This window comes from Engraulis encrasicolus, chromosome 7 (assembly GCF_034702125.1).
Source record: "Engraulis encrasicolus isolate BLACKSEA-1 chromosome 7, IST_EnEncr_1.0, whole genome shotgun sequence".
NCBI lineage: Eukaryota > Metazoa > Chordata > Actinopteri > Clupeiformes > Engraulidae > Engraulis > Engraulis encrasicolus.
In genome coordinates, this window is record NC_085863.1 from 49,961,322 (window position 1) to 49,975,450 (window position 14,129).

Genomic DNA, 14,129 nt, shown 5'->3' on the forward strand with positions numbered 1-14,129 from the left:
TTAAAACAAAAGGGACATTCTCCGAAAAGTAGTTTCCGGTGGCAAAGGCTCAATTTTGACCCGGTAGCAGTTGCTCCTTCCTTTCCTGTTTCAGCCTCGCACCGAAACGTACAGAATAGTAAGTGCTGTGTATGACAATCTGTTGAAATCCAAGGTTTTGGACTAACATCGGATCTATTAACTTCTAGAATTACTACTGACTGAAAGTAGTAAATGTAGAATAATTCCATATTTCAGCCTTAACGTGCATTTAAGTATGAAATGATGAGTGTCTTCTGCCTCCCGTCTCTGCTAACCTAGGCTACGTAAAAACATTGGGGCCGGCTCGGATACTTTTAAAAATTGAGTCATTATAAAGCTTGTTTGTAGCTTCCTGTGTTATGCTGTCGCTTTTTTGGCGTAAAATTGGCACTTCAATTGTGTGCATTTTTGATGTATCCGCAACTCAGTCGAAAGTATCCCTAATCTGAAGCTAGCTTGGACGTGTTAGCCCTCTGGAGTCGACGCCACATTGCTCCGTGTCGGTGCATTTCAGTGTAGACAGTTGTTAGTATGTTGGTGGTGGATACCTGTGAAGATTCAACCCTTAATAGAAAATGGTCATGTAGCATTTTCTAACCGGACCATCTGGTCCTGTCCCCCATCCTTCGTAGCGTTCATGTCCCATGCATAGCATCTATTTACCCAAGTTTGTAACTCATGCCACCATGTTAGCACCAGGGTGTATTGAATAGTTACTATTACTTGCAACGAATTACAGCTTTCACATGTTTTGTTTCAGCAATGGCACCTCGTAAGGGTAAGGAAAAGAAGGAGGAGCAGGTCATCAGCCTTGGTCCCCAGGTTGCCGAAGGCGAGAATGTGTTCGGTGTCTGCCACATCTTTGCATCCTTCAACGATACCTTTGTCCACGTGACTGACCTCTCTGGCAAGTAAGTATCCAAACAAACTAGGAATGCAACACTAGCAGAAGGGAGCCTTTGGTGTATTGCGTGCGTTTTGGTGTCAATCTGTAGGTTTTAGATTATACCCATTAACCTAATGTGCTGGCCATCTTTTCCAGGGAAACTATCTGCCGTGTAACTGGTGGCATGAAGGTCAAGGCTGACAGAGATGAGTCTTCTCCGTATGCTGCTATGTTGGCTGCCCAAGACGTTGCCCAGAGGTGCAAGGAGCTTGGCATCACTGCCCTGCACATCAAGCTGAGGGCCACCGGTGGAAACAGGTGGGTGTTTCAGAGGGATACCTTTTCTGCCTGAAAGCAAGGCTGTTTCAACTTGGAATGCAAATACTGTGAAATTAGAAATGCTTCAGTGTTGTGGTGTTTAACATGTTGCATGCCACTTCACTGATGCCAACACTGAATCTATTTGTTGCAATTTGATGCACGATTTGGAGTTGACAACCCAATGACACCCCATTTAGGCATCATGAAGCACTTTTGTACACATTGTTAATGTCTTGATGGTAATCAGTTTGCCAAGTTTTTGCCCAATGTCCTCTTGCCTGCAGTATTGGCATAGGTGTGCCTTGAATTCCTCTGTGTGCCTGAGAGGCTGATTGAAGAAGGCAGGTGTGCCACTAGTTTCTCCCACATGGTCTTGTCAAATGTAATTTGCTTCTCATCCTAAATGATGGTTTTAGTGGCTACTCTTGACTACCATAAGTAACATGTTCTGCTCAATAACTTGGATTTTTCCCCCTTCTTGCTGTGTAGCAGTAAGGCTCTTGGTTTCATAGTTTGTTGGGCATAGTTGATTGAATTCAGGTTTTCCTACTGCGATAATTATTCGGGTTGATGCTGGCTAGGGATTGGGGGTGAAGTTCGTTAGTGTTGCCATTTTGTATTTTGCCTAGAAGTTGTGGTAGCCACCTAATTTGGTAATTGTGTGGGGGTTTTTTTGTTGTTTTTTGCAACCACGTGGGGCCTGATTCCCAAGACAACTTAATCATGCCAAGCACATGCTTTGGTTTTTGAGTGGAGTCCCATCCAACCCCTCTTTTACACTTAAGCAATTGATCAAAGCCATTGTATTTGCTATGATGGTGGCTGTTATTAACTGACTATATTGTCTTCCAGAACCAAGACTCCAGGACCTGGTGCACAGTCAGCTCTGAGGGCGTTGGCCCGTTCAGGCATGAAAATCGGACGCATCGGTGAGTGTGATCCCATCCTCATCACAACCCACTTTCCCCCTGACGGGCAGCCTGGCTTTTAGAAACTACTACTGAAATCATACCTCCTACCTGTCAATTGATTTCTGGTTGTTGTAACTCCTCCTGTATGGGAGACGCGTCTATTGGTGATAATGCCAGCCTTGGCTGGCAGGAAGCTGATTGCTTTGAGTGTGGGATAAGAATGTAGTTCTTGAAGTCAGGGTGCTCATCTGTGCTCCAACCAGTCATCTTCCTTTTAATGGAAATGTACCGGTAGGTGTTTACTGAGTAGGTTTGGTTATGCTGGCAGTCTATACGCTTATGACCTCAGACCTTCTCTACCTTACTAACCACATCACTTGATTGTGAAGTCAGTGTTTAGATGGGAGCATCAATGCTGTGCCTGCCTCTGTATTACCTAGTAATCCAAACTTTATTTCTGCATGGTGGCTGATGGCATTACCAGTGGCCAAAATCACCACACATGTTGCTTATTCCAGCATGATATGCAATTGCAGCACACTGAGTTGGGACAAAATGCGTCCTAACGGGAGCTTTCTTATTTTTGTAAATGAGAAGGTCGAACTGCTCGTAGAGTTCTTGCAATTAATGTCCTCCACCCCCCTTGGCTTGACAAGAAACCGCGGGGTTCTCGTGTGGAAGGCTGCAAGTTTTAGCACGCTGTGCCTGTAATCTAGCACAGTTTCTCACAACTGTCAGTGCTCAGACTTGAGGCCTAGCCCATATGGCTTCTTGCTTATGTCACAGAAGACTTGTACGTTGGCCAAAAAAGATTTTTAATTGCAAATACCATTACATTGAACAAGGAATCATCATTGATGCACATGTAAAGGGGTGCTGGGTGCTTTTTCCCCATTTTTATGTGCATGTGTACGTGAACTAGGCATTTTCACAAACTGCATATAATTGCTTTTATGTTTGTTTGGTGCCTGACGTGTGGTGTTTGTGATTGCAGAGGATGTCACCCCTATTCCATCAGACAGCACTCGGAGGAAGGGTGGTCGTCGTGGACGTCGTCTGTAGATCATCTGGGTTTTTCACTCAATAAAAAGTCGGATAACAAGTTTGTGCATTGTGTTTTTTGTTTCGTTTCTGTTTTGCATACACGGTTCAGCAACAGTGAACAACCTCAAAAAGGATCTCTGGCTTGTAAGACCTATTGGCCTAATATGATTGGGACTGATTGCCAGCTATGGAAATCTGAAACGCTAAATGTTTTGCTTAAGTTAACAAAATTCTCTCACCTGTAAGCCTATGTTAAGACATGTGCTTGCATTTAATCAAGGCCCAGTGAAAGTACAGCTGTCGAATGTGTATAATGAAGTCACTTTTCTCAGACAGAATTGACAGCCTGATCTCTCAGAATTCTGTGGTATGGACACAGATTTTTAGGACACGCAATCTGTCAGCCTCACAGATTTTGCCTAAATTCTGTGCCACTGATTAAGGAAGTGTTTTCTGTAGTGGACTCACGGAAGTGCTTTCAATATTCCCACAGCATTATGTTAAGTCTATCATCAAAAAATAGAGACCAAAATCTAATACTTAACAAAATGATGCTATAACAATTAAATTTGTGCCATGACCAAAATAATCCCCAACTTTAACCTGTCAGTAAAGATGTTTTGTTTTGTTTTTTAGGTTGAGCAATACCATGTACCATTGATGGGCTATCAAATATGTGTAATAAACTAGCTGTGCCCAGACCAAAACAATCCCTAACCTGTCAGTAAGAAATGTGTTTTGAGGAGAAAAAAAATTAAATGGAAAACTCCTGAGAAAACACGAGACGGGAATAACAGCTGTGGGACTAGGAAAATCACTTCCCTGAGTCCATCACAGAAAAAACTTCCGTGACCAGGGGCATGGAATTGTGGAAAAATCTGAAACTGACAGATTGTGTCCCTGCGGTCTGTGTCCATTCCATGGAATTCTGAGAGATCATGTTGCAGCAAGGTCATATGTGAACACTGGCAGCTACAAGCATAGATCTGTATAAAAGACAGATCTATGGCTGCAAGCTCCATACAACCTAAAGCATTTTGAGACTAAAAATCCTGTTACACTAAGCCAGCGATGTCAGTTGTGGAAGACCAACGTTGCGATCTAGGGATCCTGTTAACGATCACTCCTTAAGGCTTTGTTTCTCAATACTGATGTCCTTAATACTTTTTGATCACATCTGGAGGAAAACGGCACATTTAGGAATGTCTCAATTACAGGGCCTCCGAGTTCGCAATTTGTTCATGTATAAAAGGGGAGATTAGGTAGAAAAGCCAAAAGCGATCTTGGTCAAACTTCAAGGTGGATATCTACTGATCCTGAAATACACAAGCCTTTATTAAATGTATATTTTTAAATTTAGGATAATATCCTGGTGTATTCCATTCCTTTACATTGCATGGCAGACCTGATAAGGAAGTAACATGCCTCCTATTTTTTTGGAAAATGGTCTGTAGAAAACTAAGGGAATTCTGGTGCCCCTCTCTATGCTAACTTCATCTTGCATCAGAATTGTCTTAATACCTTACAAAAGTAGCCACTTGCTTTTTGTTTCAGCTCTGTGGTGAAGGGGATTTCCTTTTTTCCACTGAGTGAGATGCGTAGTTGTTGACCAAGATGAGGAACCGGTTTTCTGATGTCCACCTTTTACTGGGTAAAAATCAGGAACTGGGAACTTTCAATGTTTTGGGAACAGTTCAATTAGTGCCACTTCTGGGAAGTTGGTGTGTGGCATGTTAGACAAGTCTACACTAATGTGTATGTTGTTCTGTAGGTACTGAAATAATCTTTCTTGCGGTCTTAACTGTAACAATTTCACCTTTACTCCACTGTCTTCCTTGGTTTTGTTTTTTAATCAGATGGGGCACATTTTTGGCCCTCAAAAATTCAGATATGAGTCTTAGAACACCAAATATAGGTTTGTGCTGTTAATTAAGCTTTGTTAATGCGATAAAAAGTGCTGATCACCCACCCTTAGCTGCAGTTTCACTATGAGGATGTGGGTTTAGATATTACAAAAACTATTTGATGTCACCTTCCACATAACAGAACTTGCCAAACAAGTCCCTGAAGAGTAAGGAGTTTGAACTGTTCAACAGAGTCTGCCTCTGACAACTGATGATGCTTCTCCCCATAGCCAATGAGAGACCAGGAATGCCATCTGAAGTGAAAGCAGAACTGTGTCTCTGGTACTTTCCACTCTGTCTGGGTTCACATTAGTCCAATTGTTTTCCAATTTCTGCAGAGTGAACATCGTTACCTTTGTGTAGTTCGATATTATTCTTGAAGAGATTGGAATTTTGTATAAAAATGCCTGAAAATGAGTCTGTGTCTGATGTTCCTCTTGTGGGAACCCAACAGACCTCAAGGTAAGATTTCACTTTTTAAACAAAAGGGCTTTGATGCATAACCAGCTCTTTCCTTTGTGTATGTGTTTGTATATTGTAATAAATTACATTTTTATGTCATGTATATAGTAACTAAATTATTTTCTTACAATGATTGCGCCTATTTGAAAAAAATCATAGCAATAAGGAGCATTACATGGTTTTGAAGGAAAGAAAACAGTGACGCATGATGATTTTGAAAATCATTTCCTGTATTTTGGTTTGGATGTAGTGAAAGTTTTCACAGGAATTTATTATTATTACTACTACTATTATTTGCATACACACACAGTGTTTAAGATGGGTGAATCCATCTTTATTTTTAAGCTCATCAACCAGTCAGATTTTGTGTGATTTTGTATTGTTTTAAAAAATTCTTCATAAGTAAGTAGTAATTTTGATATTTGGTTGATTTTTTTTGTCTTGTTCGTAAACCCAAGGTATTGTTAAAATAATAATAATAAATCTATCAGTGGGTGGAAGGTTTCAAACCTTACGCTCTGCAACTTTGTGTGTCTAATCCAACACACCAATTGAAGTACACAAGAGGTGTTTCCCTACCTTACATCTAAGCATTCCAACCACATTTCTAATCTATTTTGACCCAATTCTCAAGTCAGTTACTTCCTATTACCCCAGTGGCCTAACTAACTTCCACCTCTATGACCATTAAAAACAACAGCGGTGGCTCCAACAAGAAGGCTCTGATGGCGGCCGGTCTGACCCTGCTGGCGTGCCTGGTGGTGGCGGGCCAGGGCCTCACCGCCTACATGGTCATGGGCCAGAAGACCCAGCTGGATGACCTGAACCTGAAGATGCAGCGCCTCAAGGAGCTCAGCACTCGCAACAACATGGGTGAGGACAGGGCCGCCGCAAGACATAAGCAGAGTGCTTAGATCACCAACCAGTGCTTGGGGCACCAACCCTATGGCCCCAAAATTAGGGACTCTGAAATTGAGATCGATTAAAACACATGAAAAAAACATAGCATTACAAAACATATATTTATTAGTTAATAGATTATTATAATTATATAATTATGAGGGGGACTCCTGAACTTTAGGCTTGGGGCGTCCAAAACCTTAGCAGCAGCCCTGGGTGAGGAACACAGGCAGGCAGGCAGGGGCCACTGACGGACACACAACAGAGAGACAGGCAGCCCTGGGGGTATTCCAAGAACATGGTTAAGGGATAAACCTGGCCATGTTAACCTACAGGAAGTGCAAACCGATTAATAGATCACCCACAGGTGTCAGTTGGTTAAGAAGATAGAGATTCCTGACCCTTCAATTAGATGATTTACCACTGCCTCAAGGTTAACTTATCCTGGTTTACTCCTGAGCCATATTCTTGGAATACTCCCTGCTTCCACATCACTAGCAAAAACACAGGGTTTAGACAAGCAGGCAACAACATGGGTGAGAAAGACAGGCGGGCAGGAGTCGGTTACACTAGTTCACAAATGGTACGGGTTAGACACAGACGGGGGCTGTTGACACGCTACGGGTGAAATAGACAAGCCACACAGTCACACTGTGCCAGAGGGAGGCGTGTGATACACAGGGCTGGAGCCACAAGCACACTACGGCTCAGACAGACAGTACATAGAAACACTATGATGAGGTGGATAGACGGGCCACTGATGTATGGGTGAGGAAGACAGATAGGCATGCAGGGGCCAGTTTCAGTAATACAGAAATTCTATGGGTAAGACAGACAGAGAACGCAGACACATCACGGGTGAGGTTGACAGACAGGGACTGTTTTACACTAATACACAAATCCTACGGATCAGACAGACAGAAAGTCAAACAGGGGCCACAGACACACTACGGGTGCGGTAGACAGGTAGGGGCGGTCACGCTAATACACAAATGAGATAATCAAGGGCCCAAGCCATTGACACTCACATGCTATGGGAGAGACTGATGGGGAGGGGACACTGACAGGAAGACTATGGATGAGATGCATAGGAACGCTAATAAAACAAAATAATATGTAGTTAATATTTTTCATTAAATTAAATTTGATTAAATGTAAACTATCTGCACTCTGTTTTATTTGTAAAATAATTGTCGGTGTTCAGAGGAAAACGTTTTATTTCAATGCTACATTGCTTTTTTTTTTTTGCTTACATTATATTAATTTAATAACAGGCAAAACAATGTATCTGTGTTTGTGTTCTCATGCTAAGCTACTCCCGTGAGGATGGCTGCCCCCATGGGACCCATGCACCTGCTCAGGCTGAAGGACGAGGCTGCCGACACCAAGGTACATTACACTCGCCTCCTCAGCGCCACTCGCCTCCTCAGGGCCGTCTCCCATTTTGACAACTAGGGGCTGCAGTGACAGTACTTCACCACCAGATGTCAGTCTTCACTGGACTGTCACAAAGCTGTGTATACAGTAGGTCAGGGGTGGGAAACCCTTTTCATTCGAGGGGCCACTTCCAATTTTATTAAGTCCTTGCAGGGCCGTACTATGAACACAAACCAGGACATTAGGGATATATGGAAGCCTTTACAACAGATTCCACCTTCACTAGGTCCCCTGAAAATATAACTTAACTGTAATTTGTAACGTTTCTTTTCAAAACATGTCATATTTCATGTGAAGTTGTAAAATTATGCCAAGGTCCGGATAAGACTGCCTCAAGGGCTGTAAATGGCCCTCAAGGTATAGGTTTCCCACACCTGCCTTAGGCATATGTATTGCCAGGTCCAGCGATAAACCTGGTTTAGTTAACCTATAGAAAGGGGTGAACCTGCTGATATACACGCTGCAAGCATCATTTAGTTAAGAGAATGAGGATTCAATGTACTTTTATAAGGAGGCTCTTGTTAATTTAACCTCTTTGCTACAGAACCAGTTTCTTGGAATTACCCCCCTTGCCATGTCTGGGAAGATTCTCTCTCTGCCAGCTCATGCTAGTCAAAACATAAAACAAAAATATCAGGACAAACCCGATCAAGCCCTTTGGATAAACGCTCAAATGTACGCATGCTACAAAAAGAAGTGCAGTTCAACTACACCAACTACAGAGTATAAAGTGTTTTGTCTCCTTTATCCTGTCCTGATTGGTCCAATCTGGAAAGATGATCTGAGAGTGTGTTTGGTCGAGGAGCATGGAGACCTTTTGTTTTCAATTTCTGTTTGACTGTTCGGTCTGCTCATGTTACTTTCATGTTCTCACTTTCAGGACTCTGCTGCCACTCCTACACCCAAGGACCGTGAGTATAAACTCTTCACACACACACACACACACACACACACACACACACACACACACACACACACACACACACACACACACACACACACACACACAGATTCTTTTCCCTTTGCTCTCTCGTGTTTTTCCTATACATTCCTAATCGGTCACACACTGCACTTGCATATGTGAAGGGCGTTCTACTAACTGACACGTCCCGCTTTTAAAACTGTCCTCTGTGTGAACGATGTCAACAACTGACTGACTTCTGTTTGCTGTCCCTGCAGCCAGCACCCTCACCCAGTGTGAGAAGGAGGCCCTGGGGCTGACCCCCTCCAAGGTGCCCGGCTTCAAGCCCCAGTGCGATGCTGTTGGTGGCTACCAGCCCAGGCAGTGCTTCCAGAGGCAGTGCTGGTGTGTGGATGCCACCGGCCATCCCATCAGCAACAGCCTCAACAGCCGTAGCTGCAGTGGTGGCGTGAGGACTGCCCAAGGTATGACTACTTAACTGTAATCATTCTTACAATAATAACAATAACAACAACGATAATAATAATTAGTAGTGCTTAGTGCTTAATAATAGTGCTTTTTGTGGAATTCTATATGGCTATTATACAACTGATCTTGTAAGTATAGCACAGGGAATCCACAGCCTGGAGTTGACACAGCTTCCAAACGGACTGCATTATGTACAATGCAATGCGATACAGAATCACAAAAACTTACATTGTTTTGTGTGCTTTTTCAGCCTTTGCAGCTCCCTCTCTTCTCCTCCAGCCCCTCGAGGAAGCAAAAGACAAGGGTAAGTGTGAGGATTTTAAAAAATTCTAAGAAGATAATGTTATGTTTACATTTGAGGATGTGTTGAGACGCAGTCTCATTTACACTTCTTTATTTTGCAGAGAACTGAAACCTGCGGGGGAACAAAGTGGTTGTCTATTAAAGCTTTTTTGTAACACTTTCTGAGCACTTTTTTGATCTGAGTAAGAAACGTATAATATACTCTTATGATCTTAAACCATTCTTTGAGATGTGTCCCAACTAATAAAATTTGAGATTATGTTTTTCACTGTGAATCATTAAGACGTGCAAGTGACAGTTTCTACTTTTATTTTTTTCCTTATATCTCTGCACTGATTTATGGGACAGTAGTTTAACAGTTCATCAGGTGGTTTATTGATTTACTTTATTATTTGCAAGGAGATGTATTTCCTTTCTATGTCTATTATAAGTTGTATTTACAGACTTTCTTCAAGTTACAAAAGTATGCTCAAATGCAGTCTAAGAGTGCAAGATATTAAGAAATAAAACAACCACTATAAAACAATTTAATGCATGTCCTTTTTCCCTCATATTACTCAGGCATAGTATAAGTTATCTGGTGGGCCCATAGTCCTTAAGCTTGTTCGATTGGAGCTTGTGTAGTTTAACCCATTTTGTCCTAAGCCCTTTATGGGAAAGGGTGCCCTCTTCTTATTAAATCATAAATATATCAGCCTCCGAAGCACATAAAAACATGAAATGAGTTACATTTAAAAGCCCATACCCTCCCCTTGCATTGTAATGTGTTCATTCAGCTCTGACATACCCACATATTTAATAAAACAGCTAAAATCTCAAAATCCTGAAAAACTTGTATATGTGTCGCCAGGACACAATGGGTTAAGTTGCCGTCACAGCTGTCCTACATATGATGTGTAGTACATCTGAGGTTTAATAGCAGGGGCTTTTGCAGCTGAAGCAGCAAACGGACCAGAAAGACGTCATTTGGCCATATCTAATGCTGCTCACTTTCACTTCCCAAGTAACTAGAGAAGTGGCCTGCTCACACCACACACACACACACACACACACACTATGCCTATACTGTCTATGTCCATACCTAAAGTATGTCTGTGTCTGCATGGGAAAGTAAGAAATATAAATTCAAATTCTTTGTATGACCAGTGCATGTAAAGAAATTGACAATAAAACCGACTTGATTTGACACACGCAGGTTTCATCCAAACAGTCAGCCACTCTGTATCAATATGCTTTTTTTTTTCAAATGTGTTGAAACAATTTGCCAATTAGAGAATATCATCAGGTCAGTTTACCATGACCAGTGTAAATTCTGAAGTACAATATTTCTAAACAAATAGAAAACCAGTCATTGCATTGGTCTTAAAGGTCTGTAATTTTACAAACTATACTCCTATAAAATATGAAGAATGACGCTTGGAATGAATAATCAGTAAACCATCCCAAAACAAGTAGTAATTCTTTCAGGCGGTATTTATAGGAAAGTCACAAAACAGATATTGGTTCCAGTTTCCAGGTAAGATTGTAAGTAACATAAAAAATGTCCACATGCATGCGTTTAAACTCAAAACAAAGGCAGCCCTTCATCAACAGAAAAAAAATAATTTTCCCTGATGTAAATGTCACAACCCAGCTTGAAGGAGAACTTCAGAGAAAAATACATACAATACATTTTTATCTAAGGCTGTTTACAATGGTACACATTGAGTCAAAGGCAAACTGCACAGCAGTTAATATTTGCCAGTTATAGTGTATTGCATGTCTGTCCAGCAAAAGGTCTTTCAATGGCATCAAACCTCACTCAGGTCGTGAAAAACATGATGGTGACCCAACACACAGGGTAGGCCTATACAACTTCAACATCACATCAAAACAGTACCGAAACATCCTTAATTATAGTTGATTCTAACATTTGTGCAGCATACAGCTTGATCAATTCCTGTAATAAAATCTTTAGATTATGCTTTAAAAAATCATTGGCCTATTACATAGAAATAGCAAAACAAAGTCTTGCTATCATTTTATGACTACTGTCTACAGTGCTAGCTCAAATCTGCAGTCAAATACTGAAGGCAGACAAAATGAGAATTCCAAAATTGGCATCGGACAAAAGAACAATACTAATGGGGTAGGGACCAAATATTGGCTGGAGAGTGCAGGGATAGTCTGTAGTAACAGCCATAATAATATATCAGAGCAATCTCTGATGGTCCAGAATGGACAGTACATTTCAAAGTGCCACTGCAAATGCAAATAGATAGACAACAATGGTTGGGAAATATCTTAGTGTGGCTTGGTCAGCAATCCCTTATCCATGACTTCCCAAGTCTAGAGCAGCTGGAGAGGATGGCATTATTTTTTCTTGAAGATGCTCAAGTAGGATTTTAGGGTTGTTTCAATATTGGGGACTTTGTAGTTTTGTGCAGCAAAAATGCCCGTGCATGTTCCCAGAGCTACACCAAGGATGGCAGAGGAACGCAGCTTCGCAATCACGTAGCCAGCGAGGAACCCCTTGAGAAAGGGAGAGGAAAGGACACTTCCTCCCTAGGAAAAAAAACAGGACAAAGACCATTAGTTTGCATCACATTGCTCTATTGATGCAAATTTTACAGAAGGGGACAGACAGTGAGCTTGTGTATACAACATGTAGGCCTATACATCAATTTTCAACACCACACAGAAGGACACCCAGAGAGAGATGTGGATTTCTGGCTCTTCAATTGATACTCGACCCTGGATCTCTTCCTTGGACTATACATAGTGACTTTGGCACCTAGACACTTTGGACACTTTTCGTGTGTGTGTGTGTGTGTGTGTGTGTGTGTGTGTGTGTGTGTGTGTGTGTGTGTGTGTGTGTGTGTGTGTGTGTGTGTGTGTGTGTGTGCTGATCTGACCCTGTGAATATATAAGTATGGTGAATATATGTGCAATGTTGTGTGTAATGTCCGTGTGTCTTCTGTATTTATACAAGTATGCATGCTAATTGACACTTTAATTTCAATAAATGATACTCTACATCGATCTTACAGTGTAGAAATGTCTAGACTCTATGTTCACTCACATTAGGGACTCCAACTTGAACTTCATCCTCTAAGCGTTGCTGGATGTCCTCAAGTTGGTCTTTCAGCGATGCAAGGTCTCTCAGCTGCTTAAAAGGATCCTGCATTTAAAATGCAGTCAGACACGTTAGACAAAGTTGTGCCAGAAAGGGTTAAATATATGACTCATATGTGGCTCCAAATACCCTCCATTGTTTCCACTATCAAAAGTCAAAGATCCTACTTCGTATTGTTTGAAACGCACAACACAAAGCGTTGTGGCGGTGTCGGCGTATATTTTAATTCCTAATTTTATTGAAAGTAGCCTTATGCACTTCCGCATGTGGCTTGTGGGGCTGGCTGCTGCTGCAGTGGAAACTTTATCCACAATTGGACAACAAACGCTAGCTCTAAGGAAGAGCAAGCAACGCAGACGACAAAAATTACAATCATCAAAGAACATGTACGAGGCGAAACACGTGTTCAATCACGAGACGAGAAATGGTGTATTATACTTCAACCTTGTTAATTACAACCAGACGTTATGAAATGGTACTAACCTTGTCATTCGCCATGTTTGGAAAGTTGATTATTCTGTATTTGATTACAAGGCCTTGGAAATCGTTTGATTAAATCGATTGATCGAGCCTGCCTGAACTACACAGAAAGAGGCACCAGAGGACAGTATTTCCCAATCTACTGAAAACATTTTTTTTTATTTTTTTTTATGTGTCCGGTCTGTGCAGTTCGTTGGTGATCAAGAGGTTTTCGAGACGCGTCTGCTTTTATAGCCTACAATTTGTCCAGCTTTCTTATTTGTCTGGGCCAGCCATAGCCTAATGTAGGCTACCGTTGTAACTTGCCCACATTTGACATTTTAGATAGCCTAATAAGAAAGACAGGGATTTCTGATATGAACTTGAATTAAACCCACAATGTAATTTTCCACTGTCAACAAATGTAGCCTAAGTCGGAAATCTTGGTGCTTTAACCTTTAACCCCACTCAGTCTTGTAATTAACTTGATAAATGGTGAGACAGGAGACGTAGTAGGCCTACTACAGGACACCTGGCTTTTTTATCACCAGAAGATGACACCACTAATATGTAGGCCTTCTAAATATTTTGACAAAATCTGTAACTTTTCATCCCAGACAAGCAGGGGGGCTGAAACTGTCTACTCCTGCATGTAGGCTACAGTAACTTGTGTTTTTGTGCCCACTGCTGGTTCTCGTCTCTCCTGCTGGAACCTGCTGCTGAGTGTGTCCCAGCAGAGTCTCTCATCCCTGTCGCCCTGGTGCAGCCAGACGCAGGACGGAGGGAGCCGGATGCCTGGTCGCCGTGGCAACGCGGTGATGGAGGAGGCGAGTGAGGGATGATGCAAACGGAGGGCTGGCTGATGATGACGAGGTGCTGGGAAGACGTCAGGTTTGTGTCTCTCCCTCTTAAGGTGGACCAGGCTGTGGAATCAGACATCACAGACCCAAAGGAGTCATTTAAGTGTCAAAATTCT

General features: G+C 41.9%; 3 protein-coding genes across 3 annotated transcripts; 2 read left to right on the forward strand and 1 right to left on the reverse strand.

Moving 5' to 3' along the window:
- Positions 1-3,241, forward strand: rps14 (ribosomal protein S14). The gene is made up of 5 exons (XM_063203834.1): positions 1-118; positions 782-932; positions 1,064-1,225; positions 2,081-2,157; positions 3,134-3,241. Exons 2-5 carry the CDS (start codon positions 784-786, stop codon positions 3,199-3,201), a joined length of 456 nt encoding a protein of 151 aa, XP_063059904.1. The 5' UTR covers positions 1-118; positions 782-783; the 3' UTR covers positions 3,202-3,241.
- A 2,148-nt stretch (positions 3,242-5,389) lies between these two features.
- cd74b (CD74 molecule, major histocompatibility complex, class II invariant chain b) lies at positions 5,390-10,106 on the forward strand. The gene is made up of 7 exons (XM_063203835.1): positions 5,390-5,549; positions 6,250-6,422; positions 7,762-7,838; positions 8,767-8,797; positions 9,066-9,272; positions 9,527-9,580; positions 9,681-10,106. The coding sequence occupies exons 1-7, from the start codon at positions 5,491-5,493 to the stop codon at positions 9,686-9,688; spliced, it is 609 nt and encodes a 202-aa protein (XP_063059905.1). The 5' UTR covers positions 5,390-5,490; the 3' UTR covers positions 9,689-10,106.
- A 934-nt stretch (positions 10,107-11,040) lies between these two features.
- On the reverse strand, positions 11,041-13,302 carry LOC134453067 (SLC35A4 upstream open reading frame protein). The gene is made up of 3 exons (XM_063203836.1): positions 13,178-13,302; positions 12,641-12,739; positions 11,041-12,123 (listed from the first exon to the last, which is right to left on the reverse strand). Exons 1-3 carry the CDS (start codon positions 13,190-13,192, stop codon positions 11,932-11,934), a joined length of 306 nt encoding a protein of 101 aa, XP_063059906.1. The 5' UTR covers positions 13,193-13,302; the 3' UTR covers positions 11,041-11,931.
- Between the last annotated feature and the right edge of the window lie 827 nt (positions 13,303-14,129).

Coding starts and splice junctions, on each gene's coding strand:
- rps14 (XM_063203834.1), top strand. CDS start 784: ATGGCACCTCGTAAGGGTAAGGAAAAGAAGGAGGAGCAGGTCATCAGC. Junction 933..1,063: donor GTGACTGACCTCTCTGGCAA/GTAAGTATCCAA, acceptor CATCTTTTCCAG/GGAAACTATCTGCCGTGTAA. Junction 1,226..2,080: donor AGGGCCACCGGTGGAAACAG/GTGGGTGTTTCA, acceptor ATTGTCTTCCAG/AACCAAGACTCCAGGACCTG.
- cd74b (XM_063203835.1), top strand. CDS start 5,491: ATGCCTGAAAATGAGTCTGTGTCTGATGTTCCTCTTGTGGGAACCCAA. Junction 5,550..6,249: donor GGAACCCAACAGACCTCAAG/GTAAGATTTCAC, acceptor TAAAAACAACAG/CGGTGGCTCCAACAAGAAGG. Junction 7,839..8,766: donor ACGAGGCTGCCGACACCAAG/GTACATTACACT, acceptor TCTCACTTTCAG/GACTCTGCTGCCACTCCTAC.
- LOC134453067 (XM_063203836.1), bottom strand. Junction 12,124..12,640: donor TTCAAGTTGGAGTCCCTAAT/GTGAGTGAACAT, acceptor TTTTTTTCCTAG/GGAGGAAGTGTCCTTTCCTC.